The following is a 26,799-nucleotide window of genomic DNA, read 5'->3' on the forward strand; positions in this document are numbered from 1 at the left end:
GCCCCCTCCTCCCCGGCGCCGAGGCGCCCGCCCCCGCGCGGAAAAAAAAACGGAAACCCCAGCGCGCGCCCCCACCGCCCACACCAAAAAGAGAAAAACACGGGACAGCGCAATGTCACGATTTCCCTCCATTGCGTGCTTGGCCCGTGGCAAACAACGGCGAAAACCAGTTTCCTGCGTCGTTGAAACGAAAGCTTTTTTAGCTTTTTCCTTGGGCAGGAGAAGCGGGCACGCCGGGCCCCTTGCAACTTCCTATTCTCCCAGCCGTGTGTCTCTAGAGATTCAAATGCTCCCTTTTCCTGAAAAATGGCAGTGTCCTACGTTTACGGTGAAGCTGCAGTATTGTCGAATGCAAAGTGTTCGCTTTTCTTTTACGTAGACTACCCACAATGAGCGAGCGCCTCAAACACAAGCTGCGTAATTGCGACCATTGCGGAGACCACCCAAAACGTCAGTATTAGCTTCTCCACGTTGGGGGGGGGGGCTGTATGTACCTCCTTCAGATAGTAGCTGCAATGAACGTTGAAGTGAAATAGTTTTTGAACATGGTATTTTTCCTTGCATTGATTCACACTCGTCGTCATGCTTCCATCAACACTTCGGATGAGTGATGCTCCAGAAGGGATTTTGAAACCTTGCTAAGTTCACTCGAAGCATATCAGTGCCGCTTTTACGCAACTGGTCCGTCGTGCATATTTATCGTGAGGTTAGCGCATGCCTTTTTCTACACCTGAGTTTTGAGTTCGGATGCTTCTTACCTGTCTGAAGTACGCTGTGAAGTACGAGCTGCCACAAAACAAAAATCATACGACCTTTCGTGCAGAAACCAGGCATCTGCAAAGAGCAAAACAGCCTTTCTGTTTTTCAAAGATTTGCGAGTCTTTCGCCGTTAGCTTGGTTTTTGGAGGTCGCTACATGCGAGAACATACGTCAGCTCTCCTAGCTTTGAAACGATTCTGCAAAACAGAGGTGTATGATCGTTGATGGGTGTGATCGATGAAGTCGAGCGACGCTTTCGAAACTTTTTCTTGCTGTGTGAAAGTTGGCGCTTTTCGTGCACTTTTTTTTCTGGTAGCTGCGCGTTGATCTTTGATCGAGCTGTGCCACGGTGAACGAACCCTAATGAAAACGTATTTAGATACGTAAGCTGTAGCACTGTGACTACGGACTCCAGAAGCAGCAGCAACAATTGCTGCAAAGTCTTGTGCAACGAGGCAGCTTTTAAGTGACGGACTTGGGAAGTGTTGTGTGTTGCAAATGAGATAGGGACTGCTGTAGTTGTGTTTTAAGAATGTAACCGGGTCGCCGCCCACTGAGGGTTATCCGAATAGCAGAATTATGATGTTATGTTGTGCGTTTGTTCTCATGAGCTTGTATTTGAGTTGTCGGCGGGAAAGTGAAACTGTCCAATTGTATCTGAAGTCCCCTCGTGCTCTTAGTGAAAAGGGGACTTACGCAACCTTCCTTGTACTACGTCTTCAACGGTAAGTGTATGACAACGACTGTTCTTTTTGTTCGTTTGTGTCAGTGCCTCTGTAGAGAATGAAGAGAATAAATGCTTGTTTTATACTCTCTTCCATTCAGACTTTTTTAAATTAATATGTGATGTTTCTGTCATTTGTCGAGTCAACGCGCGTTAATTTCGTGTCCTTTTCAGACTCACCGCAGATCTGTGGCTGTAACGTTAGAGTTCACAATTGCGAATCTACTGATGTTCTTTTGATGTGCCTGCTCTTTCTCACCGATTTGTGTTAAGTCATTTTTGTTCACCTTAAAAAGGAAAATATGGTCGTTAGTTAAGCTTAAAGAGCTGATTTGATGCACACTAAAATTTAAAAATGAATGGAAGGAAAATGGAACTATTAGATGAAAAGGGAAAAACAATTATTAGCCAGTGATCTCCAGTTTCCTGCCTCTTTTTGTGCTTTTCTTTTTTTACTTTTGCTGCCGTTCACAAGTTGATCTGAGAAGTCCAGCGCGTGTCTTCTAAGTATTCTCATCAAACCATCTGAGTTTCATCGAGTGCATTTCCTTCTCTTGTGCCTTGCGCAACCTATACACAAACGTTCAGTACAGCTGTTTTCCATCTTGAAAGCAGACAGTTGTTCTGACGTCAGAGGAAAAACGACTGCTTTCGTACGTTTGTTGTGCTGACCTTCTTTTTTATCGAGGTGTGATCCGTAATTCACCGAGCCGGGCTACTCTTTTATTAACTTCCTGGGTTTTTAGCACGTTTGGCACCTTTCTTTTTAAATGCCTGTTATGCTCGTTTAATCTTTCTTTTTCACCATTTGAATTGGCTCTCTTTCTTCAATTGCTTGGTTGATTAAAATGCATTATTGCAGTGAAAGCGTTTGGAGACGAGCTCCATTGGCTTTCGTCGTGCTCACTGCGAGTTGACGAAGCTGAACAGGCCAACAATTTCTCCTATATTGCTCACAGTCGATTTCTTCTACAACGATCAAAAAGCTGTATATATATAAAAAAGAAGTCTACTTTTAGAGTGCTTATTCACATATTTCTCGTCAGACAAAAGAAAACAACAACGAAGGTTCTTTGTTTTGCCCAATGAATGGACTGAAAGTCTCCAAAAGTGGATAGCTGTCTGCGCTGCAAACCTGAAGCTATGCAAGCTTTCCTGTTATGCTGCTGTTTTTCTTCTGTGTATGCTGACCTTTAAAATCTTCTTTTTTCTACCTACCTCCTTTTCTTCCGATTAAATAGTTGTCAATACCGCCACCCTTTTTTTTTCAACAACTCATTCATCTTTTAAAGGCTTCCTTATTTCTATTTTGATTCACTATTTCCATTTTTTGTTCTTTTTGAGGCGTTCAACTCGACTCCAGGCTATAGTGTACCTGGTTTTTAGTTGCTTTTTCTGTACTTTCTCTCGCAGTCTTATTGCTTATGTATGGGAAAAGAAGAGTTGATTATCAAAAAGGGTAGGAAGAATTTAGTATATCCAATCGTATTGCCGAATCCTGTGCCAAAAAAAAAAAGACAGAATGTGGCGGACTGGCACCATGTATGGAGGGTTCAGTGATAGGAACTACGGGTACAATCTTTTTCCAGGAGGAAATGCCGCGTGCCTACCGCAATCATATATAAGCTGTAGGCAACCTAACGGCTTAATGTATCCTAGCCCCAGTTGCATTCCTAGGCAACTAGATCCCATCCAACCCCAACAGTCACCTCAGTTGCAACCACAGCAAGTTGCTCAGCAAAATGCGGACTCGCCTGTTTGCCGTTTCTATCTCCCGACGATCAACAGCGCTGCATACTGGGGCCCTCACTTTGGTGACGTCGGAGGCAGCTCCGGACGATCCTCTGTTGATACCTCGCTCGCTGCAGTTACACCCATGAGTAGCACGCATATGCAAAACTATGACTCCCTGTCTCAAAAGCAGTTTACAACAGGCCAACCTCTTCCGCTGCCACAGTATTTTAGCATGCGCAATGGTAACGGACCTAGCTCCTACAGCTTACCAATGCAAAATCTGTCAGGTTCGTTAATGCTACAACAGCTGCACCCGCAACTGAATGGACGTGCTTCTCAATTGATCATGCCAAATTGTGCCAACTTTCGACGGAGTAATAGCAGTTACGGCGCAGCTGGTTTTAATGCTGGCACTTTGCAGCGCATCAACAGTGGATTTGACAGCCGACCAAGCGCTAGCTTTCGCGGTGTTGACGGCTTACAACGGCAATTTAGCACCGTGGGAGGAGACATGGGATTCTACGGCTACACTACTCAACCAGACACCAGCAATGGCGGTGACACAGAGGGCTACGGCGAGAGCGTAGAGCAACCTGGAGCATTGCAACGCGACAAAGCTGGTGGCAATTCCTTGCATCGTATGTATAGTTACGCTGTCGTCGAAAATACAAACACGCTGAACAGGGGGCCCTCAAACTACGGTAGCTTTTACGGTGGCCACAACCTGTATGGGGATGCCGGGGGCGTTAGTAGCAAGGGGAGCGCGAGCTTTTACAGGGACATGAGTTCCGGAAATCTTCAACACACATACAGTTTCGCCGGCGCCGTAATCCACGGTTATGAAAGTGGATTCAACTTGCTGGACGCAGCGGCAGAGCAAAATGAATTTGGCGGCGAACCCTCGGAAGCTAACTTATGGAACACCACCGGAAACACAGAATATGACGCGCTCAACAACACGAACCTGCCTCGGCTACCGTCTTTTACGCCACCGCTTTACATGCAAAGTTCTATTCCGCGTCCGCGTAGTCACTCTGCGCCAGCGAGTCGGCCAACACCACAGCTGGACAACTTTTCTCCACCAATGAGTGAGAGAGCTGGTCATGTCCAGCGGCGGCGGCGACAGAGGCCGCAGAGGCGCGCAAACAATGAAGCAGTGGAGGAGCCACAAATGCACAACAACGCTGTTGGGACGGTCGTCGAGATGAAGCCTCTGCCAAATCCAAACGAAGAAGAACTTCTTCCCATTAAGCGTCTTGGTTCCGCCCCTGTGAACACGACACGGAACTTGGTGACACCGTTTGATCAGATGCGTGCTCTGCGACGCGTTCAAACGAGTGGGTATCAGCCGCCAAACTCGCAAACTGTCCTCTCATCCTCTAGGATTGGTCGCAGACGTGACAACGGTGGTGGTCTTACTTTTTCGGGAGTTGCAGTTGTGTAAAGGTAGATGGAAACAAAGGAACTTAGATAAAAGCAATTTATCTTCTATCTTTTTTTTCTGTTGGTCGCAAGGCAGCTTACACATTTTTCATTGCTTTTCTTTCGTTGACCAGGAGCGCCGCGTTTTATGTTCGGATGAATCGGACTGCTTTCCATGTGGCCTACCTGTTGTCCTTCAAAAGAAGAATAAAACCTCTGTTCTTGTTTTTTCTTTCTCAAAACGCTGATCGACACCATCTGTGTCTTCTACTTTTTTTTAATTGGAAAGCTATGCCTCCCTATTTTTCCTCCCATAATATATTAATATCTTTACTTTTTTTTTCTTTGGGTCCTTCAACTGTCGTTTTATGGTGAAAGCTCTTTTTTTTCAGTTTTCGAGCTGGTGAAGGAAGCCGAGCAAAGATACTCCTGCTTAAATATTTTACCTTCTTCACGGTTCTCCTCACTTTCTTCTTCTTGCAATTCTTTTTCCTTTAACTTTTTTTTCGTTGTTGGATCCTTTTTTTTTTCTTAATCTCAGTATGCTCCTTTTGTTTGTAGTTTCGCCCCCTTTTTTCAATAAGGTCCGAGACTTGTTTGTTCTACCCGCCTGTCAATCGGATTATCTCGTTGTTAGTGTTTCCGTTACGAGTGCTCCATCGTGGCAATAGACCAGAAAGGACAGCAAAGCTGTTTTTTTGTTTGTTACTGTTGTTCACCTCCCCCTTTTACCCCTTCAGGTACCACATGTGCGCAACCTTACCAGCTTGAATTAGTTTTGCCTGCGAACAGCGAATAGACATTCAATCATCTTTTTTGTTTTACAATCGTTTTTCTTCCTTTCGCTCGACGAACGAGCGTAATGAAAGCATGTGCATTTCCGTCTTTTGTTGGTGTTCTTAGATATTTCGACACCCTTTGCTTTTTCCTCCCGATTGCGAACGTGATAATTACTGGACTTCGTGTGGCGGTGTGCCTAAGTGCGGATTTTCTATAGCTTCTGCAGTACACGTGTGCACATCCGTTACTTCTTTCCTTCGTTATCTTCAAATCGTCTTTTCGAAACGTCCGGAAGAGTGTGTTGAGGAAAAGAAGAATGTCTCCGTTGCCGCCTCTTCTCTTCTCCGCTGTGGTCTTGTGTTCAGGAAGCTGAACGGGAGTAACTGATCAGCGAAGTCTACGAACCATAGTTTTTCCCATTTTTTTGTTTACAACCTATCATGTGTGATTGAAAGACTCATAGGTCTTTTTATGTGCTGTGCACCGCTAGCAGCTGGGTAACAAGTGAAGGCTAACTGACACCTGACGGAAGCGAAAAATATTGTGAGCGACAGTGAGATGCCCTGTTAGCGCGCTTTTGCCATGTTTGTGCATATACCACCACCCCGTTGTTGACAGCAAAGTGTCTTCTTTTAATAGAAGGGTGGACCCAGAGTTCATATATAAATCTACTTTTTGTTCTCGTTGCGCCATTTCTGTGTGTGACAATCGAGAGCTTCGCATCGGTCTGGCAACTCGTGCATATATATATATATATCTTGTGTTTCTTCACGAATGCGATCTCTCTCTCTTTCCTTTTCTTCGTCTGTCTTCATTCGCGCTTGGCATTACTCCACTCCGTGAAGCATACCTGCGATAGGTGAGTGAAGGTGCACAAACAAACACAGAGAACGCTTTTTATTAATGTGAGTATTATTATTGGGGGTGCGTGTGACCTGAACCTGCGTTTTTTTTTAAATCCAGACACTCACTCTCTCTCCATATTATTTTTCCTCTTGGCGTGCTCCTGCACGTCGTATTTTACACGCATACCTGACTTTTGTATTTACGATTGTTACTTTTTCTTGCACTTAAACACCTTTCTGTTAACTCTTTTCTGTTTTGTGTGTCGTGTCCTTTCTCTTTTCCACACCTTTCGTAAGCGACGACGTGCGTTTAAGATCATCGATTGGCACAATGAGCCTCAAAACAAACCAACACGTAACAAAAACAAAAACAAACAAACACGAAGAGGTGGCTTTTCCCGCCCCCTGTTTCCCTTTTTTTTCTGCTGTTCAGTCCCAGCAGATGAACACGCGCAAACGAATACGGTCTGTGCGAACTAGATTTGATGCCTGTGAATCACCGCCTTTTTTTTGCAGGTGTCTCTTCTGCCTGCCCACCCACCTTGACTTCTTTCTTCGTAAAGTCGCACATCTTTCCTTGCTCTCAAGATGTGCTAGTCCGCTCCACGAGGGGCTCGCCTTTTTTTTTTACCACCTCTCGGTTCTTCTTCTGTTCCCCTCCCTCCTCCCCCTCCCCTCTTGGCAACAACCCGCCATGACTCGCTATGTTGCTTCCTTCTTTGTCATTTCGCACACCTCTCGCACTCTCACCATGCGGTCTTTCTCAGAGCGATATATGATTTGCCGCATCTCTATTTGAATACACAATATATCAAAGGAAGCACACTCCTTCACAGTCAGACAGCCTTTTATTGTGCTGCTCTCAAGTGCTGGCGGTGACCGAAACTGCTGAGTGCGTGTGCGTCGATGTAATCGGAGGCGCGCACCTCCCACTGTCGCGCTTACACCCACAGAACTCGCATTCTCTTTCATTTGAAGCCGTTTCCTACATATAATTCTGCAATCTTCTTTTCTTTTTCATTTTTTATAGCAGCTGTCTCTCTTTTTCTGTCTCTTGCTTTTTTGTTTGTTGTTCTTTTTTAAAGTTTACTGTGTGATTGCTACCATCACAAAGTCTCTTTTCCCATCTATTGTGCAGAGTCTTTTATACTGTTCTTTGTTCATAGGTCCTTCTTAGCCTGCTTCCTGTGTATGTATGCGTTGTTTATTTTTACTATTATTGCTACTACTACCATTCCTGCTGCACCGAAAGCTGTGCTGAAAGGGTCGCTCACTCTTTATTATTTTTGTCGTCTTTTCTTTCAGAGCCTAGTTTTTTTTTCTGTCTTTCTTTTAAAGTTGTTGTTGCGAGTAAACCGAGGTTTTTTTCCTCTGCTTTTCCCAATCTTCTCGTGGCAGCTAAGTTGCCCTTTTTTCCCCTTCATCAAACGAACATACACCCACTAGATTTAGAAAACAGGAACGCGAATTACAACTTCAGTAGTGGCCTCTTCTCATTGTGCACATCCTTTCTTTTCCGTTCGTTTGTTTGTTGTACATCCCTCACAGCCTCCGTTTTTTTTTTTTGGTTGTGCTCGTCTGTTTGCCACCGCGCACTGTCTTACATTTTCTTCTCCCGTTCTCCCTCTTTTCTCCCTCTTTTCTTTCTCTTTTAAGTTCTCCCCCTCCCCTCTATCATTCCCCCCTTTACTGTTTGTATTACTTCGCTCCTCCATTGTTGTAGCCGGATAGACTCGAGGTGGACGCCTTTTTTTGTGTGTTTTATTTCCCGCTACTCACTCGCTACGCTTCCTTCGTCATCCGCCCTGCCCTCTCGCTTTACGGGTACTCCCCCCTCTCCGAAGAAGCAGAAAAGAGTTTTCTCCGTCAATTCCAACGCAACATCAACAAGTCGATTTTGCAGAGTCCGTAGAGGAAGCTGACACAGAAGACACCGACTCACGTAATAAAAGAAAGGAAAAGAAGCTGCAAATCATTTAAGCCCTCTCTTTTTTGTCGCCGTTTCGTCTTTCTTCATAGCTTGCGTTTTTTGCCAGCACGCGTGGATCTCATTTTCTCTATGTGTATATGCGCTGACTGAAATAGGTTCGCGACGTGAAAATCTATTTCCTTCGATTTGTTTTTTTCCTTTTCAAAACAGAAGGGAAGATAAAAGAAGAGGGTGTGTGAAACAACACGTACGTATATACTGAAACCAACCCCCCCCCCCCCAAAAAAAAAAGCATTTGTCTTGGCTGTATACACGACAGTTACCGGTGTGCAACTTCTTTTTTTTTTGCTGTTGTTGTTAAACATTCGTGTTGCATCGAGCAGAGAAAAAGTTGTGCTCTCTCTCTTTCGCTCGATTGAACTTGTTTTCGTTTCTTTTTTTTTTCCCCTATTTTGTTCGTATTGATATTGGTGGGTTTTCTCGTTCACTGCACACGAAAGGCAGGTTTGTCGTGTTATCTTTCTCTCTTTTTTTTTTGAACTCTTTGTGCTCGCCATGTCAAACGGGGATTACAGCTACACGAATGACCTGGATGAGGGCGGGGTGCTGGGTGCCGTGGCGCCCCGCCACGAGCAGAACCACTCGCCCTGGGCCCAAGTAGTTGCAGAAATGGGCGATTCAGACGTCAACTACGAATACCTCAATAGCAACCCCAATAACGATAACACCCTCTCCGCCGACTTCGGCAACAACTTCGGCGAGGTGCAGACCGCCCTCGCATTGGAAGACTTTGTCGGTGTGTACTGCAGCAACCTGGAAAATGAACTGTTCGAGAGCAACTCCGTCTTCGACATTGGCGCCGGTGAACAGGGCACGCAGTCGCCGGACGTGGCAAGTCAACAGTCTGTCAGCGGGACTGACTTCGACACGCTGCCGATTGCACCCATCGCGAAGCAGCCCATCGATGCCTCAAGACGGTCACCACCGCCATCATTGACCCGGCAGCAGCCTCTCCCCACCACGACCACCACAACAGCTGCGACCACGTCCGGCCCCACGCGACGTCCACCCAACGCATCCAGCAGCAACTACGACAACACGTCTGTGAACGGGACGAGCTTGATGCCAGCCCTCGTAGGCGCAAGTGCTGTCGCCCAAGCCCCTGCCTCTCCCATGAAGTACGCTGACACGTACGGCATTGCGAATCCGTCGGCGGTGCCAAGCAACACGCACTCGCCACAGCATCTGAGTAGCGACACCAAGCACGGGCGAGAGGTGCACGAACACCCGCCTGCCTCCAAGCCTGGATCGGGTGTGGCGGGCTCTTCCATCGGGCCGTACGGCCTGGGGGGCCGCGGCGCGAAACCCTCCTCGGCCAAGGCGGCGTCCACCCGCACCGGGCGCCCTGCGCCACCCCCGTTGCAGCCCTCGACAATCCAAAGCAAAACCGATGCCGAGGACTTCAGTTTTGGTATTGAGACGTTCCTGCACGGTACGCAGCTTGGCTTTGGACGGCAGCCGTCCTTCAAGCGCATCGCGGCCGGCGCGCCGAGCCCGACGAACAACACGAGCAAGCCGTACTATCTGATTCCGGGAATGACGAGGGAGGGAAACAACTTGCCTGCCGCGGCGCCGGCGGTGAATAGCTCACTGGGACCCCCAATGCGGCCAGCCGCCGGCGCCGATCGCAACGCGGAGGCCTTCAGCACCTGGCTGGAGGCGCTGGAGCCGAAGGCGAACTCGAACGCGTCGTCTCCGCGCAGCCTACGCGCCGTAGCTGCAAACAATACCACTCACAACAGTACTAATAATAGCAGTACTAGCCCTGCCACGGTGGGTCCCTCTGTCCGTGAGGATTTTAAGCGCGAGGTCGATGTGATGATGAAGGACCTGTTGGGCGACTACGACCTCACTGGTGGCATGACCGGCGTTTTGGTCCCCAACACCACCGTCGCGTCCGGGCTGCCGCTGACGGGGCTTTCCACGGCCAACGGTGGCACCTTTAGCGGCCGACAGAGCAGTCTGTCCACTGGGGGCGGAGGTAAGGATACTACGCGGCAGCTAGAGTACGATGCGTTTCTGAAGGACATGCGCATGCTGACGCCCACCGCGCGGTCCCCGGCTGCTGGGGTGGCCGCGGCAAACACGGCGGCGAGAGACGAAAGAAGAAAGCAGCAGGCGAAGGCGTCGGAGACGACCGGGGTCGCCGCCGCTGCCGCCTCACCAAAGTCTATCTTGAACACCATCCCCGCTGTAGCTCCAGCACGAAGCCCACGGGCGGCCAAAAAAGGTAACGCCACGGCATCGGCGGCACCAGGCCCGCAAACGGGTCTCCCGCAACCGCCAGACGGGAGTGGGTCGCAGGCTCGCCGTCGGCCCATGTGGAACAATTCTGTCCCTGCCACGAGCAGCAGTGGCGAGGGCACCTCGGGAGCGGCCGTCGGCCCGACCACGGAGGCGGCGGAGCCGCTCAAGCCGTCACCTCCGCGAGGCAGCAAGGTGTCAGTCAGTGCCCATCAAACGCCACCACGTCCAGCAGTGGCGACCCGTCCCCTTCTCACTACGGCTTCCATGTCCGCAAGTGAGCAGTCTGCGCGCCTGACGAAGACCCCGCCGCGCAGGCTGTCGAGTCCGCGTTCGGAGCGGAGCAACAACAACAGGACCCCCCTCTTTCCCGGCTCGGAGACTTACGATGGCATGGACGAGGATTTGCTTGCCGGTGGGTACATGACCGGTGCCTCAGTGCTGCGCAGCGCTGAATCTCTGCCAGATGCGAGTAGCCCTATGAGAGGGGAAAACGTGGATAGAATGATGCGGATGCCGAGAAGCCCGCCGAAGAAGGATCGCACGGGCGCATCCTCCCCCCACGGGCGACGCTTCTCCTCGATGGACGGCCACATCGGTGCGTCGGCGGTCTCAACGTCGCTGATGCGCCAGAAGCGGCATCCGTCCTGCAAAAAGAGCGGGACGAGTTCTGCGGCAGCGGCGGCGCCGTCGGGCAGGTCACCTGAGCAGGTGAGCGGAGTCCAAGCAGCGACGAGCCCGCGACGCCGCACCTCCATTCCGAGTCTCTCCACCAGCAAGACCCGACTGAGCGGCGACTCGGGCACGCGGGCGACGAACCCGCTGCCGCTGCCCTCCTTTGCGCCAAACCATCTGCCGAACACAAACCCGCAACGTGGGGCGTCCACAAGCAGAACGTCGCCGATGCAGCGCGACTCTATCGCCAAAGGCGCAAGCGTGCTGACCATGAACAGCGTTAGCCGAGCCTCGCGGCGCGCCGGCACGAGCCCGACCACGGTAGAGCCAGTCACACTGGCCGACCGTGAGCGGCAGGGCTTTCTGCAGCGTGTTGGCGCCTTCAACTCTGAAAACCGCGACGACGTAAGTCTCAGCGTCGGGCGTAGCGGTGCCGCGGCGCCGCCGCGCCGCCGGCTGTTGGAGTTCCGCAGCGGCGGTGGCGACGCCGGGCTGCTGCCGTGCACCTCGCGCTCTCGCATATCCATCACTCACACCGCGGAGGACGCCCGCGCCGAGGCTGCGCGGCAGCGCGACCGGGAGCGGGAGGTGCAGCAGGCGAACGAGGAGCGCCGGCAGCGCATTCAGGCCTTCATGGCGAAACGCAAGGCGGAAAAGCAGATGGAGGAGCTGCGCAGAGGTCAGCTGATGGAACGTGATCGAAAGCTGGAGGCCTACAGGGAGGAACAGGAGCGGCATCGCATTTACGAGACCACCGCGCCGGAGCCGGTCACAACAACGTCGACACAGCAGCAGCAGCAGCAGCCAGGCGCAGTGGCGGGGAGTGGATTCAACGCGATCAAAGCCTCGCAGCGGACGCGCAGGCCCACGTTGGAGCGACTGCAGCGCCCATCGGTGCCCAGCTCGAACTTCATTCCTGAGGTCTCGACGGTGCCCATGACGCCGCAGGCCGTACGCAACGAACCTGCCCCCGATGCCGCCCCTCAAGGCCAGCGCACCGCCGGGCCCAAGACAAAAGTACGCGCGGTGGTGGTCTTCATCAGCAGCGACGAGGCTGCCAATGCCAGCAAGAAATCAGGCAAGAATGAGACGCCGCATCGCCTGAGCAGCAGCTCGACGGGGTGCCCCACCGTGTATGAGGGCACGTCTGTCGTGATGAAGCGAGACGAGACGGATAAGGTGCTGAAGGTGCTGCAGCCGCAGGAGCGCCCTCGTTACTTCAACGTGGACGAGTACGTGCTGATCAATGACGCCACTCCATCCGCGTTGTCTAAATCTCGCGACAGGGGTGGCGGTGGTGGTGGCATCACCGGCTCCTACGACACGGCGAATGCGCTGCGCAACGCTGCCGGGGCGCGACGCCGACGCTTGATCTCGCTGACGCTGACGGAGATGAGTCGGAAGTTTCTGGCCGGTGTCAACGTTGCCCTGCTTCTGGCCAGCACCGAGAACGCGCAGGAAGCGACGGTGCTGGCCGTTCGCGAAGTCGTAGAAGGTGTCGTGTCCCACATGCGGGCTCAATCGCAGCTCTTTGTCTCCGTCGCGTACGTTGCGGGTGGCAACACGGAGGACCTGCTGGTGGACCCGCCGCGTCCGGTGCGGTCGACTTTCAGAACCTCACCACTTTACGGGCCGACCCTCGACGGCGTCGACTACGTGCCTGTCACAGGCGCCGGCCATCTCCTGCGCACCGTCGCGGTGGCCTACAAGCGCGTCAAGGAGGGCCAGCCACCACCAGAGTCCGGGTTGTTGGTTATCTCCCTCTTGCTGAAGCAGTGCCGTGACTCGGATGTAATCTTGTCGTCCTACTTGATCAGCGATGCCGGGGTCGACGGAAGCCTCTACACGGCCATCCTCCGCAAGTCACCGCACTCGCCTTTTGCTCTCTTTCACTCGGCGCTGGGCGGGCCGACGCTGACGACGGTGCTGATGGCAACCGACGCAGCCGACGTGACGGCGGCGGTGCCGCTGCTGAACGTGCAGCACCGCCTGTGCACCATCATGAACAAGCCCTGTCACGTCGGCAGTGTGCGCCGGTTTAGTGAGCTGGCGCAGCGCGAGTTGGACACGGCGAGCGACCGCGCGAGCAAGGGCGGCGGCTCCAACAGAAGTGATGCAAAGACCAGCATCAGCAGCAACGGAGGCAACAGCACTCGTCAGCCGAGCGGCAACTCGTTCAGCAGCACCCTCAAGAGCCCCAGCAGCCGTCGGCTGTCGAGCGCGCGACGACAGCGACTGGGTGCCTCGCGACCGCAGATCCACAAGCGTCTGGCCGAGCAGGTGGCCGTCGCGAAGCAAATCTTAGCAAATCCGCAGGGCTACCTGCCGAAGGGCGTGCTGTCGACGGATAGCGAGAAAGGGTCCTCCGTCACGATCCAGTCCGTGCCGTGTACTGCACCTCCGTCCGCCGCGATGGCACCACGCACGCAGCTGACGAGGCAGCAGGAGGACGAGATCAAGGATCTGCAGCTGTCGAACGTTGGGCAGCCGCGGAAGGGGTCGTACAAGGGGCCGGCCACGGCCGCCGCCGCGGCAGCGGTCACCGCCGGCAACGTTGGCGGAGCGAATCGCACCAAGATGGCAGCAGCGACAGAGGCCGAGCAAACGCAAACCATTCCGAGCGACAACGGTGTTGTGCTGCCCAGCATTGCACCTGGCTCGGCAGCCGCCCCTGTCTGCACGACGCCGGCGCAAAGGGACCTGACGGCTGCGGCTTGTGCGCCGCCTGGGATGAGTGCGGTGCCGTTGAAGCACCCCGGCGCGGCGCCGACCGAGCTCGTCGCGCCTCAGTTGTCGGCGCGACGCTCGAGCAACTATCTCGCCGCTGCCACCACCGCAGGGAACGCCTCCGCAGCGAACTCCAGCCGTGATGCGCGTGAGGCGTCGTCTGTGCGGAACAGCCTCACCTCGGCCACATACGTTCCTCTTGCGGCTTCGCACGCCCGCTTCAGTCGTAGCGACGCGGATATGGGTGCTGGTGGCGCCGCCCCGCTTCCTCTCCGGCAGTCTGTCCTCAACGAGCAAAGTATGTCGACCAGTGCCACCTACGTGCGACGTGGCCGCGACAACGGCGATGGCGCGGCGCGGCGCAACACCGGTTTCATGAACTTCGAGGACGGTGCGGTGAGCCAGAGCATGCCGACGACGGAGACGGACCCGGACAGCAACAACAACGCCCAGCAGCAGCAGCTGCAGCGCCCACGCAACCCGACCAAGGCACCACCAGACCACCTGGGGCTGCCACCTTGGCCGGCGACGACGATGGCGCCGACTTCCGACGCTGCGACCGGTACGGCGCCGCGCAACTCCAGCGCTGCCCGGCGTCGCGGGTCAGCCGATGAGGGGCGCCCAGGCTCCGGCCTTCCGCCGTTTGCGCTGCCCAGCGTGATCGCCGGTCCCGCCGTCGCAAGCGTCGCAGGAAGCAAGCGGCTGCTGCCGAGCGCGACGCCGATGGGCTCGACCGGGCCGCAGTGGCCGAGCACGCCGGGGATTGAAATCCCCACCATCCTCAGCGTCACCTCCATCGACACCTCCTTCACGCGTGACGTGTCTGTCTCGATGCAGCAGAGCTCGAACGCCTACGAGAGCGACAAGGCGCCGCTACCGACCTCGACGAAGGTGCGCACATTAGTGATCCTCGACTCACACTGCCGCGAGACGTCGAACGTGACGTACGACAACACGATGGTGATCGCCACGACCGAGGACGACTTTGAGGAGTACGACGTGGACGAGGTGAGGGAGGCGACGCCCGGGCAGAAGGAGCTCATTCAGGCCGATCTGTTGAAAGAGCTATGCGACACGTTGCTGAGGGGCTGCAACGCGGCCATTCTCGGCGCTGACAGCCGCCCGACAGGCTTCTCCGCGCAGGTGCTGAAGTCGGTGGTGCATACAATTTTTGCGGAGATGCACCGCGCCGACACGCCCCGTAGCGGCCGCCTCAGCGCCTCGATTGTGAAGGTGAAGGGCGAGTCGGTGGTGGACCTGCTGCAAGACTCCGGCGACGCGCAGAAGCTCGTCATTGCCATCTCGCCCCTCTTTGGCTCCTGTGTGCACGGCGTCACCTACGCGGACGTCTCCAGCGGGGCGGGCTTCGACGACACGATCGACGCCGCGCTCGGCCGCGCTGCCTCGCACGACAACGGCCGCGATTACGGCTTTGTGTTCTGCTCCCTGCTCTTCAAGCTACGGCTGGAGGAAGAGGGGGATGTGCAGGTGTGCTCTCTGGTGGCGACCTTCGCAGGCGAGAACGTGGGCCTCTACACGTCCGTCCTGGACCGCAGTCCGCTGGTGCCGCGTGCGCTCTTCCACTACGCCCTCGGCGGGCCGAGCTACACGATCGCGCTGCTCGGCATCGGCAGCGAGGAGACCCGCGCGAACCAGATGCTGCAGGTGCAGAAGCGGCTGGGGGAGATGAGCAACCGCGCGACGCACCCCGGCAGCGTGGCGAAGTTTGTCGCCGGCATCCGCAACGACCTCACGCCGAACCTCATCGCCAAGTACGAAAGCTCGCGTGATCCGTCAGAGCGGGCGGCAACGAAAGAGATGATTGAGCGGCTGGCGGAGATGGTGAAGGATGCCGATGCGTTGCTGGTCGACTTCGACCACCACCAGCCGAAGGCGTACCTGCACGGCGACGCGGAGCAGCAGCAGCAGCAGCAGCAGCCGCCAGGCGGGGCCGCGGACAACAATAGCAACAACAAACAGCTGCAGCAAATACGCAGCACGTCCCTGTCTGTGTCACCCGCGACAGCCGGGATCGTCAGTGCTTCGGGTGACGGCAACGATACGAATAGAAATAAACGGAGCAGCGGCGCTGCAGGTTTGTGCCCGCACGGCATATCGACCCCCGCGCGCCCGACGGCCACCCAACGTGCGCTGCCGACCATCACGGCCGTCAACCCCGACGCCGAGGGGGAGCGCATCCAGTCGTTGGTGTGCTTCAAGCAGGAAATGATGGGCGCCGGCACCGTGGCGGTGCAGGGCAACACCATCCTCTGCGCCAGTCAGGGCGGCACCCGCTTCGACAGCGACGAGGTAATCACCTGCGACGAGAATCATCGCTCCCTGTCGTCGAAGCTGATGGACGATTTGGTGGCGAAGTTCCTCTCGGGTCACCACACGGGTCTCCTCGCCGCCGACAGCAGCTACAGCGCCTTCACGCCGCTGATGTTGAGGCACATCGCAAACAACATTATCGAGGCTGTGCTCGGCGGCAGTGGCAGCGATCATGACGAGGACAACGGCTTCGCCTTCACGAAGCCCCCAACCATCAGCGGGGAGCTGCAGGTGTCCATTGCGCTGATTAAAGACGATGTCACGGCGGATCTGCTGCCCATCGACGTCGACGCGACCTACCACCGCTTCGAGGTGGAGCACACGCCCCTCTACGGCCCACGCGTGATCGGCATCACGCCCCACCTTGTCGCGAACCCGCAGGACTTTGATCACTTCCTCGCCGTCGCCATCGACAACGCCGACCCGGCGCTGCAGACGGCCGACCCGGGCATCATGGTCGTGTCCCTCGTGCTGACCCAGCGGGTGACGAAACCGGTGGAGGACGTGCTGGTGTCCTCGCTGCTCTGCACCGCCGTCTTCGACGCAGTTCACCATTACGAACGTGTGCTGGAGGGCAACCCAGGCGAGCCGCTGGATCTCTTCAAGAACGTGCTGCGGGGGCCGTGCTTTTCGGTGGCGCTGCTCGGCATCAGCGACGAGGAGGAAGACCCGGGGAAGCTGCTGCGTGTGTTGAATGACCTCTCGCAAGTGCGCAACCGTGCGCCGCAGGTGAACAGCGTGTCGCGGCACATTCGGGAGCTTCAACGTGGTATTGTGAAGTTGAAGGAGCGCATGACCACCTCTTCCAATGGCGATGAAAAGGCGTACATCAAAAGCCGTGTGGAAGTGGCAGAGAATCTGCTGGAGGAGGCGGAGTCGCTGCAGCGCAATCCGCTGTCTCTGATGCAGCCACGAGCTTTTGTACCTCTCGGTGGCACGTCCGACTTGCATTAATACAAGGTACGCTTTTCCTCTTTCTTTAATAGACGTTTGGGTAGTAATGTACATGTAGACAACGCTCCGTTTTGGGGGATGTGCTTTCATCGTTTCTCGTAGTCTTCTTTTTTCTTTGGCTTTTGTTTTCCCTTTTTCATCGCAAATCGATTTGCTTTGTGTGTGTGTGTGTGTGTTCCACGGTGCTTGTGAAGCTTCTGTATCTTTTTTCCCCTTTCCTCCTTCATGTGATCGCTCTTTTCTTCTGTGCTTGTTCGGAGTGGCACCTCATCTTCTTTCTTGTTTTTCTTTCTTTCTGGTCTCAGCTATTGCATCACGTTTACCCTAACTGCCATGATAACCAAGGTCGAAATAAACACAAAAGAAAACGTGCAAACAGCGGGGATGGTGCCTTGTTTGTCGCCATCGATGCGATGCATAGCAGTACTACTCGTAGTACCGAGTACCCAAGGGCACTACGTTCTCGTGTGGGTCGTAAAAGATGATCAAGCAAAGTGCTTTACTGCATCAACGTTGCTTCAGACGTGAAGAATGAAAGGAAGGAAAACTGGAGTTGACCATTTTGTTTTTATGGGTTTCCTTCTTCCGTGTACGACTGAATCTCACGCGAATGCTCCTACCACTTTTGCATCTTCTTCTCCCGTTCTCGGCCTTTCTTTTCTCGTCTGTTTCATGGGTGGTTGAAATGCGTGCTCGTTTGCTGTGCGACTTCCCATAAGTGTTTGTGTGGTGCACCTCTTCCCCGTGGTGGTTTGCCCGATCACAACTTGCTCTTCATAATTCTCTTCTCTTCTGGGTCTTCTTTTCTTTTTACCTCCTTTTCCTTTGCTGCAAAGCCTCTAGGAAGAAAGGGCGAGGGTAATATCAGCACAAGGAGGGAGTTGTGGTAGGAAGAAATTTGACTTGTTTTACTTCTCCTCGCTTTCTGGGAAGGGAAAGCGTTGCGTGTGCGTTTTCAAGCGCTCCGTGGCCCTCCTTGGCAACCAAATACACGTTAAGTTCTCGATTATTATCAGTTTTTTGTGTTCTTGTGTTTCTTCTTGTTAATATTGCTTTGTTGTCCTCTCTTCAGCTCAGACCCCTTGCGGCATTGCGTTCTCCCTTCCGTAGCTTTCTTTTTTTTTTTCTGCTCACACGGAAGCACTTTGCGTCCACACACACACATACACATACACACCTTCGACCTCGACTTGGAGCATCAAACAAGCCCCATTTTATTGACAAGGACTTCGTTACTTACGACTTCCCACCTTTTCCCGCCTCCTTACAACCTTGAACTTTTCGTTTTAACTACCTTTTTTTTTTCTTTCTCCTTCTTGTCGCCCGATTGTGCCTCGGCGAGTGGCATCACTAAATCCTCGGGTAAATCTCCATTCTTTTTTTTTTCCTTTTAATGTGTATCGCGATCGCTTCTCTAACTCTTTTGTTTTGGTTTCGTTTCTCATTTACCTCTTTTCTTTATTCGTTCGGCGAGTGCTTTTTGAGCTGGTATGTGTGCTGATCGGGAAACGACTCGAAACAACGCCTATTCCCATTCTATCCCTTTTAAAAAAAAACCAGTTCGCTGTGGTGTGCATAATTGCGTGCTTCTTTCTTTCTGTTTTATTTGTCTTGTGCTTCTTCTGCGGTTCGTTGCGTGTTGTTTTTACGACGGACTCCAACCTGAATGTGAGCGTTAAAGAGAAGTGTTTCTCCTTTTTCCGTGTTGTGAATACTACGTATTTTTTTTCTCGCTCACCGTCTCTCTTATCCCTCCCCTCCCCCCCCCTCCTCCTCCTCCTCTACACGTGCTTTCCTCCTTGCACGATTGTGTGCCTCGCTTTTGTCAGTTGCCTTTTGCTTTTTTTTGCTGATTTTTGTTTTTCAGCTTTGCATCCCATTCGTCGTTGAGTTGCCGCTGCGTTGTCTTTCCTCTATTTTTTTATCGGGAGACTTAATTAACACTATTGTTTTCTCCTCTTCTTGCCGTGGAACTGTTATTGTTACTAATACTATTATTATTCTTTTTTTGCTGTTGGTGCGAGTAGTGTACGCTCGTTGGTGCTGTGTACTCCCTCTTCTTTTCCTTTTTTGTTTTCGTTCTCTTCTTTTCCAGGGAATACGAACATGCCTCTCCGCGATAAAGACGTGTGGCTGGACCTCGATGCGCGTGACAGGTCGAACTCTGATTTCTTCAGCATCCCCGCCGACAACGACACCTTCGCCTATGCGAGCGGCACGAGTCCCACTACGACGCGGTTGGGTGGTTACGTGGGGTCGATCTACGCTACAGCACCGCCTCCTAATGCATCTGTTGTCTATCACCTGCAGCTGGAGAAACTCCAGCAGGCGTACGCATCTTCGCCGAAGTCAAACAGAGCAGTGGACCGTCGCAGCAGGGTCTGGAATGATGACAACAACGCCGTAGATCATCGATGCAGCATCGACGACAGCGAAGTGCTCGCGCCCGTCCCAGCGCGCGTAGCGAACGACGACGGGCGTGATAACCGTCCAAGGACTTTTGAGACCGCTGCGGCACTGCTGGTGCGAAATGCTGGTTCAATCTCTTCCCCAGCGAGCTTGCAGTCCGTCTTCGTTCCGCCGCCGCGCGTCGATGGCTCCGCAGACAGCTTTCCAGAAGTACTGTGGCAGAACGAGCTGTCGTCGCGCCGACGCTCCTCAGCCGTGAGCGACGTCGCTGAACGCGACGATGGAGGGTGGGCCGTGCTCAACGGCCGCTCCCCCGCGTCCCGCTTCCTGCGGACACGTTCCGATCCAACAAAACAGAAGGAGGCGCCTGCGAGCGCGGGTGTCAGCGGACTGGAGTTCACACTGACGCTGGTGCCGGGTCTGCACCACCCACCACCGACAGACGTCGAGACAGATTGCAACGCCGTCTCTGGGCCGGTGATGATCCCGCAGCGTCAGCACTCGCAGCCGCAGCGGTTGGCCTGTTCGCCCATGGCACGTGCGATGGCCCCCTCTCCGATGATGTCGCTGACTCGGCCCACGATGTCCCGCCCCGCCTCCATCTCGCTCAGCCCGATGGCCGCGTACGCACCGCATGACACGGCGGTCGGTGAGAACGGCTTCTCCATGGTACTCGGCATCGACAGCTCGGGCAGCCCGCGCAGCCCGGTGAAGCCGCCGTTCCTGTCTCACTCGTACCTGCGGTTTATGGCGCTGGAGGAAACGTCATTTCAGCCGGACGAAGTGTGGGAATGCTCTTCGTCCGACCCCCATCCCCTTTGCCAACTTGCGGCGGTGGCGAACGACCTGCTTCGGCCTTCGCTGCGCTGCTCGTCGTCAGCAGACAAAGGCTCCTACAACAAAAGACGCACCAGCGCTGCGCCAGCAGCCGACGTTGACTACAACCTGCTTGATCTGTCAGACTCACCGGTGGATGCCGTGCTGGGCAACAGCTATTTCGATGACATGCTGCCCCTCATGTTGCAGTACGGGGAGGCAATGATCCAGACAGAGCAGCGCAGAGGCGCCCAATGGGGGGAAGAGCAGCAAGGGCATGGGAGAGGGGTGAGACCGGTAGACACCACCACCACCACCACGGCAGCGGCGGAAACAAGATCGGCTGCACGCAAGGATGGCATTGCTAACGGCTCTAACGCTCTGGACGAATATGGCATACTGAGCGGTGATGGCGAGGATTCAGGCGCGGCAGGTGCTGCGGAAGGTGTTACGGCGTCGGTGCTCCTTGTCAAGGCGATCGAGCTGACGGAGGAGAAGGACCGAGTGCTTCTGCTTCATGAAGCATATCCGTACGTACCGGATGCGACCAGTGCTCACAGCGACAGAGACGAAGAGGTGCATAGTAAATTCGGCGACAGTGCTGTGAAAAGGGTTCATTCTGACAGCGGCTCCTCCGAAGTGCGGTCTCCTTCATCTGCCATGCAGAAGGTGGAAAAGCTAATGATGGCGCTGGACATCATGCCAGCACCGTGGGGACGCACGCCATCCGCCGTGACCCCGGGAGCGAGCGGGATCGTGCCGAAGGACGATAAAGCAGACAAGGAGCGTGCAGACCCCACGCGGTTCAAGCGGTGGCGTGATGAGCTGACCCCCACTGACTCTCTCGGTGCAGCGCAAACGCGCCCCGATGACGACAATCGCAATACGCGCCACAGCGAGGACGTTGAGAAGGAAGAGAGGGACAACCCCGGCGACTTTATCGCACACGTCGCGCCGCCGTCTCTCCTACCGGAGGCGCGTTCGCCGATGGGTCCTCGCGCTGTTGGTGGTGCCGATGCGACGACGCCGCCGCTGCCGACCTGGTCCGCATCAAGTACGACGAGGAAGTCAAGTTCGGCACCCCCAAAAGAAGTCCCTTTACGCGGGCCAGCTTCTTCATCAAAAGCGGGCGGAGCGTCCCCTGCGTCGTTGCAGCTGCACCGTCCACTATCGCTGCAGCCGTCAGGCCAATTGAAAGTTGCGGAGGCTACTGTTGTGTCAGGCGCACCAGTTATTGCCCCGACCACTCGTTTTGCTAGACCGTCAACGCCGACCAACGCCAGCGCCACTTCACCACGCGTGGTGACGTCGCAAGAACAGCGGCGGCAGCACCCACCAAAGAAAACGGCGGGGGTGCTCCGTGCTCGAGCAGCTCCCACCAACCGCGTAGCTCCCTTTGCGTTGCTGATTGAAGATGACGAAAGCGAGTGGGAGGCGTCGTTGTCGTTGCAGCGCTCTCCATGCGCTCAGGAGTCGTGTCTTTGCAACGGTGGCGCCGTTGCCAGCCCCGATGACCATCATGTAGCACAGACACAAAAAGCGCAGAACACGGACGTGGCGGCGTCGGCTAGCGTCTCCGCCGCAGCCTGGCAAGCAACCGAACGAATCGTATTCTCAAAGGCTGCCCGCCGGACGTTGAGCCGCACCGTGCCAGAGATGGCGAAGCTCGTGGCAGATGGGCTCAACGTGAGTCACGTCTCATTGCACGCCCGGCGCGCGACGCCGGCGGACGCCACCTCCTGGGGCAGCCTCTTTCCTGAGTTTTTCACTTGCTTCTTTCACCGCCTGGCGGAAGGGAACACCGCTACGACTTTCTATGCCGCCAAGCTGTCCGTTGCCCTTCTGAAGTGCGACCTTTACCGTGACTTGCTGAGCGACGTGGTGCGCTTCACGCCGGTGGTGCTGCTTGGCACGCCGCTGCTGGGCCCACGGCTGGAGGGACTCCTCGCGAAGCCGGTCTTCACCGCTGCAGAATGCTTGCAAACCCTGTGCGACGCCCACGAGCGGCTCTCCGCGGACGATTACACCAACGGCAGCCTCGTCGTCACGCTCACCCTGAAGCAGCAGCCGCTGGACGCGGCCACCGGGGAGCGGCGCGACGTGCTGCTCTCCTCACTCACCACCTTCGCCTCCAGCGCGAGTGTGTACTCGGACGTTTTGCAAGTCGATCGACTGCCCGCGACAGCGGACTTTTTGCTGCAGCTCTTCCGCGGTCCCGTGCAGGCCGCCGTGTCTGTCTACACCCCTCATCTGAGGCACCATTCAGCTGAGCTGCGCCGAGCACTCGAGGTGCAGCAGGTGTTGTGTCACCGCCTCACCACGGCACCACGTCTCGGGAGTGTGCTTCGTTTGCTGAGTCACATCCGAAGTGAGCTGCGCGCCTTCTGGTTCATGCTGGAGGCGTCAAAGGAGCGAGCAGCGGAGCAGCGACGAGTGCTGATGGCCGACGCCCTTGCGGCGGCGAAAGCGGCGGCGCTCTCCGACACCACCCACGAACCGGACAGCTTTTCATCCTCTCCGTCATCGCCGCAAATCGACGCCGACAGCCTTGCCTGGGAGGATGCGGCTTACCGCCGAGAGCGGGGGCGACGGGCGCAGCTCCGCTATGTCCTGCGCGCTCTCACCTGTCTCGGCAACGACTGCACAGGCATCTTGGCCGACCCGGTCACGAGGTTACCACCGGTGTACTTTCTGCCTCGCCGAACCACCGACGGAAAGTCAACGCTGCAGCAACAGCAGCAGCACGTCAACTATTGCCATCAACATCCTCACTACATCCATGATGCTGAGAACCGTCATGGTGGTCACGGCGGCGGGTCAGCCCTTTCCGACATCCACGAAGAGGCAGCTCAGCCGTATGCGACGGCGTCCTTCTCTCACCTCCGCGGCGGCATCGCTGCCGACGCGCCGCGAAGGGCGGGCGGGGAGGCGAGCGACATGCACAGCGACAGCAGCGCACTCGCTGCGGCGCAGGAGTTGCTGGCGAAGGACGGTGTCGTTAAAGGGCGCTCGCTTGCCGGGGCAAGGCGCCGCGGCCCAAACACCGCGACCTCCGCTGAATGGGGCGATGGCCTAAGTTGGGTGTCGGACGTGCCACAGGCGAATATTTTTGCCGGCGACGCGGCGTGCGGGTGGCGTGGCATCCGGCCGCTGTTTCGCTCCTGCGACCCACTATTAGTGCAAGCCTTTGGCGCGACCGCGAACTCTGCCGAGGCCCCCACGAAACCCGCGCTGATGCTGACGGTCGTGTACCTCGAGACACATGATTCAGACCGCACACGGCCTACTCTCGCGGAAAGCCACAACGACGGCTGCGGGCTGCGGAGGGAAAACATGCTGCCCGCTGGCAAGGCGAAGAACGGCATGATGGGCTTCACCGTGAACGGCTTCCCTGTCGGAGCCACGCGTGTGCTGCAAGGAATGCAGCAGTTTCACGTGGCGGAGTTGTGTGTGTGCCACCGCCGCCGCCGCAGAAGCGACGCTGCACACGCCTCGCGCAGGTCCTCCCGTTCATTATCTGGTAAGAGCCACACGAGCAGCGGCGCGGTGTCGACGATCGTCAAGGCGGCCTTCTGCGGGTTTCTCGAGGGAGAGAACATCTCTCTTCTCAGCATCACGGAGGCGAGTGCGGAAGTGGACGCCGCGGAGCGCATGATGTTGTCGCCACTCTGGCTCGCCATGCGTGAGCTCGTCGAGACAACCCTGCAAGGTGCAAGTGGTGGCGACGGGACCACTGCCACTACTACGAACGGTCCGTCGTCACAGCAGGCGCTTTACATGTCAGTCACGCATCCGCTCTCGATCGATTACGTGCAGGATCTCTTGAGTGGCACGTGGACGGGGAGCAACGGCGGCCCTTCAGACGACGGAGACGCAGACGCGCCTGGCAGCGTCGGTGCGAACAGCTTCTCTCACGTCCCGACCTCCGATACGGTGATGGCGTTCCAGTCGGCTTGGACGCCCGCCGGGTCGGTGGTGGCGGGTGCCCGTTACATTGAGATCACTTCCGTAGAAGGGTTCGACCAAGTGGCACGCAAGCTGCCGAATCGTTTGCGGGCCGTCGCCGAGGCGCGCCGGACGGAATCGCCAGGCGGCACACACGTGTTGGTCTCGTTCCTGCTGCGACGACGTCATGCGTCGTTGTCCCATGCATTGTCGCACCGGAACGTAAAGGGAGCAGACGACAGTTGTTTTGTTATCGCGCCGGCTCGCTCGCGAGAGGAAGACGCGCGGGACTCTGAGGGTGGTGCGAGCAGGAATGCCACCGCCACGTATGCCGCCCCTCCCACGCCTTCCGGTGACGACGTCTTTTTTACTTCCGCGACGGTGCTGCTGTCGACTGAGGCGCTGTTCTGGAACGCGCTGCAGCTCGGCGACCACGTCGCGCCGTCGCATCCACTCAACCTGCTCCGGCCCATTTACGGCCACCGCGTGGTGTGCGTCGTCGACGTGGCGGCGAGCGCAGTGGACCGGGCGTGGCCGCTGCTTCGCGCTCAGGAGCGCATGACGCAGCGCGAGCAGTTCCCGCTGTGGCGCGTGCCGTGGTCGGTGACCGCGTATACCGCGTACCTCGCGAACCGGCGCGATGCGATGCGCTGGTGCATGGAGCACCTGCTCTCGCCGTCTGTACCGCCGACAGCAACCACAACGGCGGCGTCCTCCTCACGAAGACAGGCGGAGGGCATCAAAAGGCGGAGGCACATTGACCTGCAGCGGCCGGATGCACCGGCGTGGGTGCAGGAACTTTTCTACGGCAAGCGTGTCGCGCTGTCTGATCTAACCGCCACCCTACGGCAGGTGGAGCTGATGCACGCGATCGGTGTGGGCTTGCTCAACGGCCGGCGGGGACCGCAAAGGACGTCATCGACGACGGACTCCCGCGCCGCATGCGACCGACCCATGGCGCTCCTTGACGCAAAAGTGATGTACGACATCACCACGCCGCCGCCGCTGCTGACGCCGCTGCGGCCCAGGGACAGGGAGCTGCCGCCGACATCAGCGACTGCTGCTGCTGCTGCTGCGGCGGCGACGCATGCACTGGCGAACTCCCAACAGTGTTCCTCGTTGTACGCGCAACAGGAGCAACGCCAACCACACGGGGACACGTTGGCCATGACAGCCATGACAGATAGGATGTGTCAGGGACCGCGGATGACTGCCGCGCATTCAAAAACCAAGGATTCCGTCTCGCCCCCGCGCAGACGTCGAGAAGAAACAACAGTGGACGATGAGGAGGCGGTGCTGGTTCGCTTTGTGCGAACGCACGGGATGCTACACAGGCAGCGGCGGCACCCGCGGCAGGCGGTAGGAGGGGGAGCACCAGTAGCAGCGGCCAAACCACGACTACAAAGAAAGAAAAGGGCCATGACACCACCTCCCGAGCAGCGCATGGAGAACAGGAGTAGGGAGGCGAAGTATTCACCGCTGCAACTCTTCGACAGAGCGGCGGACGAGGAACCTGTGATGCTGCCCTGGACTTCTGCGTCGGCCGCCGCAGCGGCAGCGGCAGCGGCAGCAGCAGCAGCAGCACGAAAAGGCACCCCTGCGGGTGTTGGGCCTGTATCTCACGATGTCGAGCTCTCGTTACTCAGCGTTGCGGGCGAATGTGCGAATTGTAGCAGTCTCGTGGCGACCACTTCCGGTGCCGCACGCGAAGGCGAGGGTAGGACAGCGCCGCATGGTTTGCCGAGTCTGCTCGTGCCACCGCCTCCTCCGACCGGCCAGCCCACAAGCCGGCACCGCACTACGCCATCGCCCACGCCGGCTACCCCTTTTGGTGCCGCCGCGGGCTCCTCCACACGCTCCCCCACCAACAACACGTGCGGGCCCTCCTCTGCCTTTGATAGTCCGACGGTGGCGTCTCCTAAGGAGGCACCATCTCCTAGCTCGATACGCACGCCCCTTATTACGCCGGCGAGGTGCCGACCGCCAAGTCGGCCGCCTAGTGAGGGGATTTGCCTTGCTCCTTTCTTTTCAGCTTCCTCGCCTGTTCAGCGCGCGGCTGCCACAACACCCGCATCACAGCCGGCCTCTGAAGCGACCTCCTTGCCGTACGTCGTGCTGCAACGGTACACAACCGTGCCGCATTGCCCAATGGGCAAGACGACGTCTGCCGACCCGCCCACCTCCCCCCTCGTCGACGACCCCATCAACGGGTCCGTGACGGTCACCTACGTGGATTCCGCCAGCCGTCCGCCGTGTGCAGCGTCAGCCGCGACGAAGACCGTCGCGAGTGCCACCGCGCGTTTGCAGCCACATCCGCCTCCTCGCGCGGAGTTCTTCTCGTTAAATAGTGCTTCTTCAACTGCGCCAGCCACCTTTGGAACAACAAAAAGAAGATGAGAAAAAGGTAAGAGGCACACTTTTTACTGTCATAAATTTCTGTCTGC

The 26,799-nt window shown here is 56.2% G+C and overlaps 3 protein-coding genes across 3 annotated transcripts; all 3 read left to right on the forward strand.

Annotated features, from left to right (window-relative positions):
- Positions 1-3,005: 3,005 nt before the first annotated feature.
- ABB37_02378 (hypothetical protein) lies at positions 3,006-4,661 on the forward strand (the record flags this gene model as incomplete). Its single annotated transcript, XM_015799356.1, has 1 exon — positions 3,006-4,661. The coding sequence occupies one exon, from the start codon at positions 3,006-3,008 to the stop codon at positions 4,659-4,661; it is 1,656 nt and encodes a 551-aa protein (XP_015662834.1).
- Positions 4,662-7,029: 2,368 nt separating this feature from the next.
- ABB37_02379 (hypothetical protein) lies at positions 7,030-17,185 on the forward strand (the record flags this gene model as incomplete). Its single annotated transcript, XM_015799357.1, has 1 exon — positions 7,030-17,185. The coding sequence occupies exon 1, from the start codon at positions 8,750-8,752 to the stop codon at positions 17,183-17,185; it is 8,436 nt and encodes a 2,811-aa protein (XP_015662835.1). The 5' UTR covers positions 7,030-8,749.
- A 717-nt stretch (positions 17,186-17,902) lies between these two features.
- ABB37_02380 (hypothetical protein) lies at positions 17,903-26,752 on the forward strand (the record flags this gene model as incomplete). The annotated part of the gene is made up of 1 exon (XM_015799358.1): positions 17,903-26,752. Exon 1 carries the CDS (start codon positions 19,292-19,294, stop codon positions 26,750-26,752), a length of 7,461 nt encoding a protein of 2,486 aa, XP_015662836.1. The 5' UTR covers positions 17,903-19,291.
- Between the last annotated feature and the right edge of the window lie 47 nt (positions 26,753-26,799).

The sequence above is a fragment of the Leptomonas pyrrhocoris genome (genome assembly GCF_001293395.1).
Source record: "Leptomonas pyrrhocoris isolate H10 chromosome Unknown, whole genome shotgun sequence".
In the NCBI taxonomy this organism is placed as follows: Eukaryota; Euglenozoa; class Kinetoplastea; order Trypanosomatida; family Trypanosomatidae; genus Leptomonas; species Leptomonas pyrrhocoris.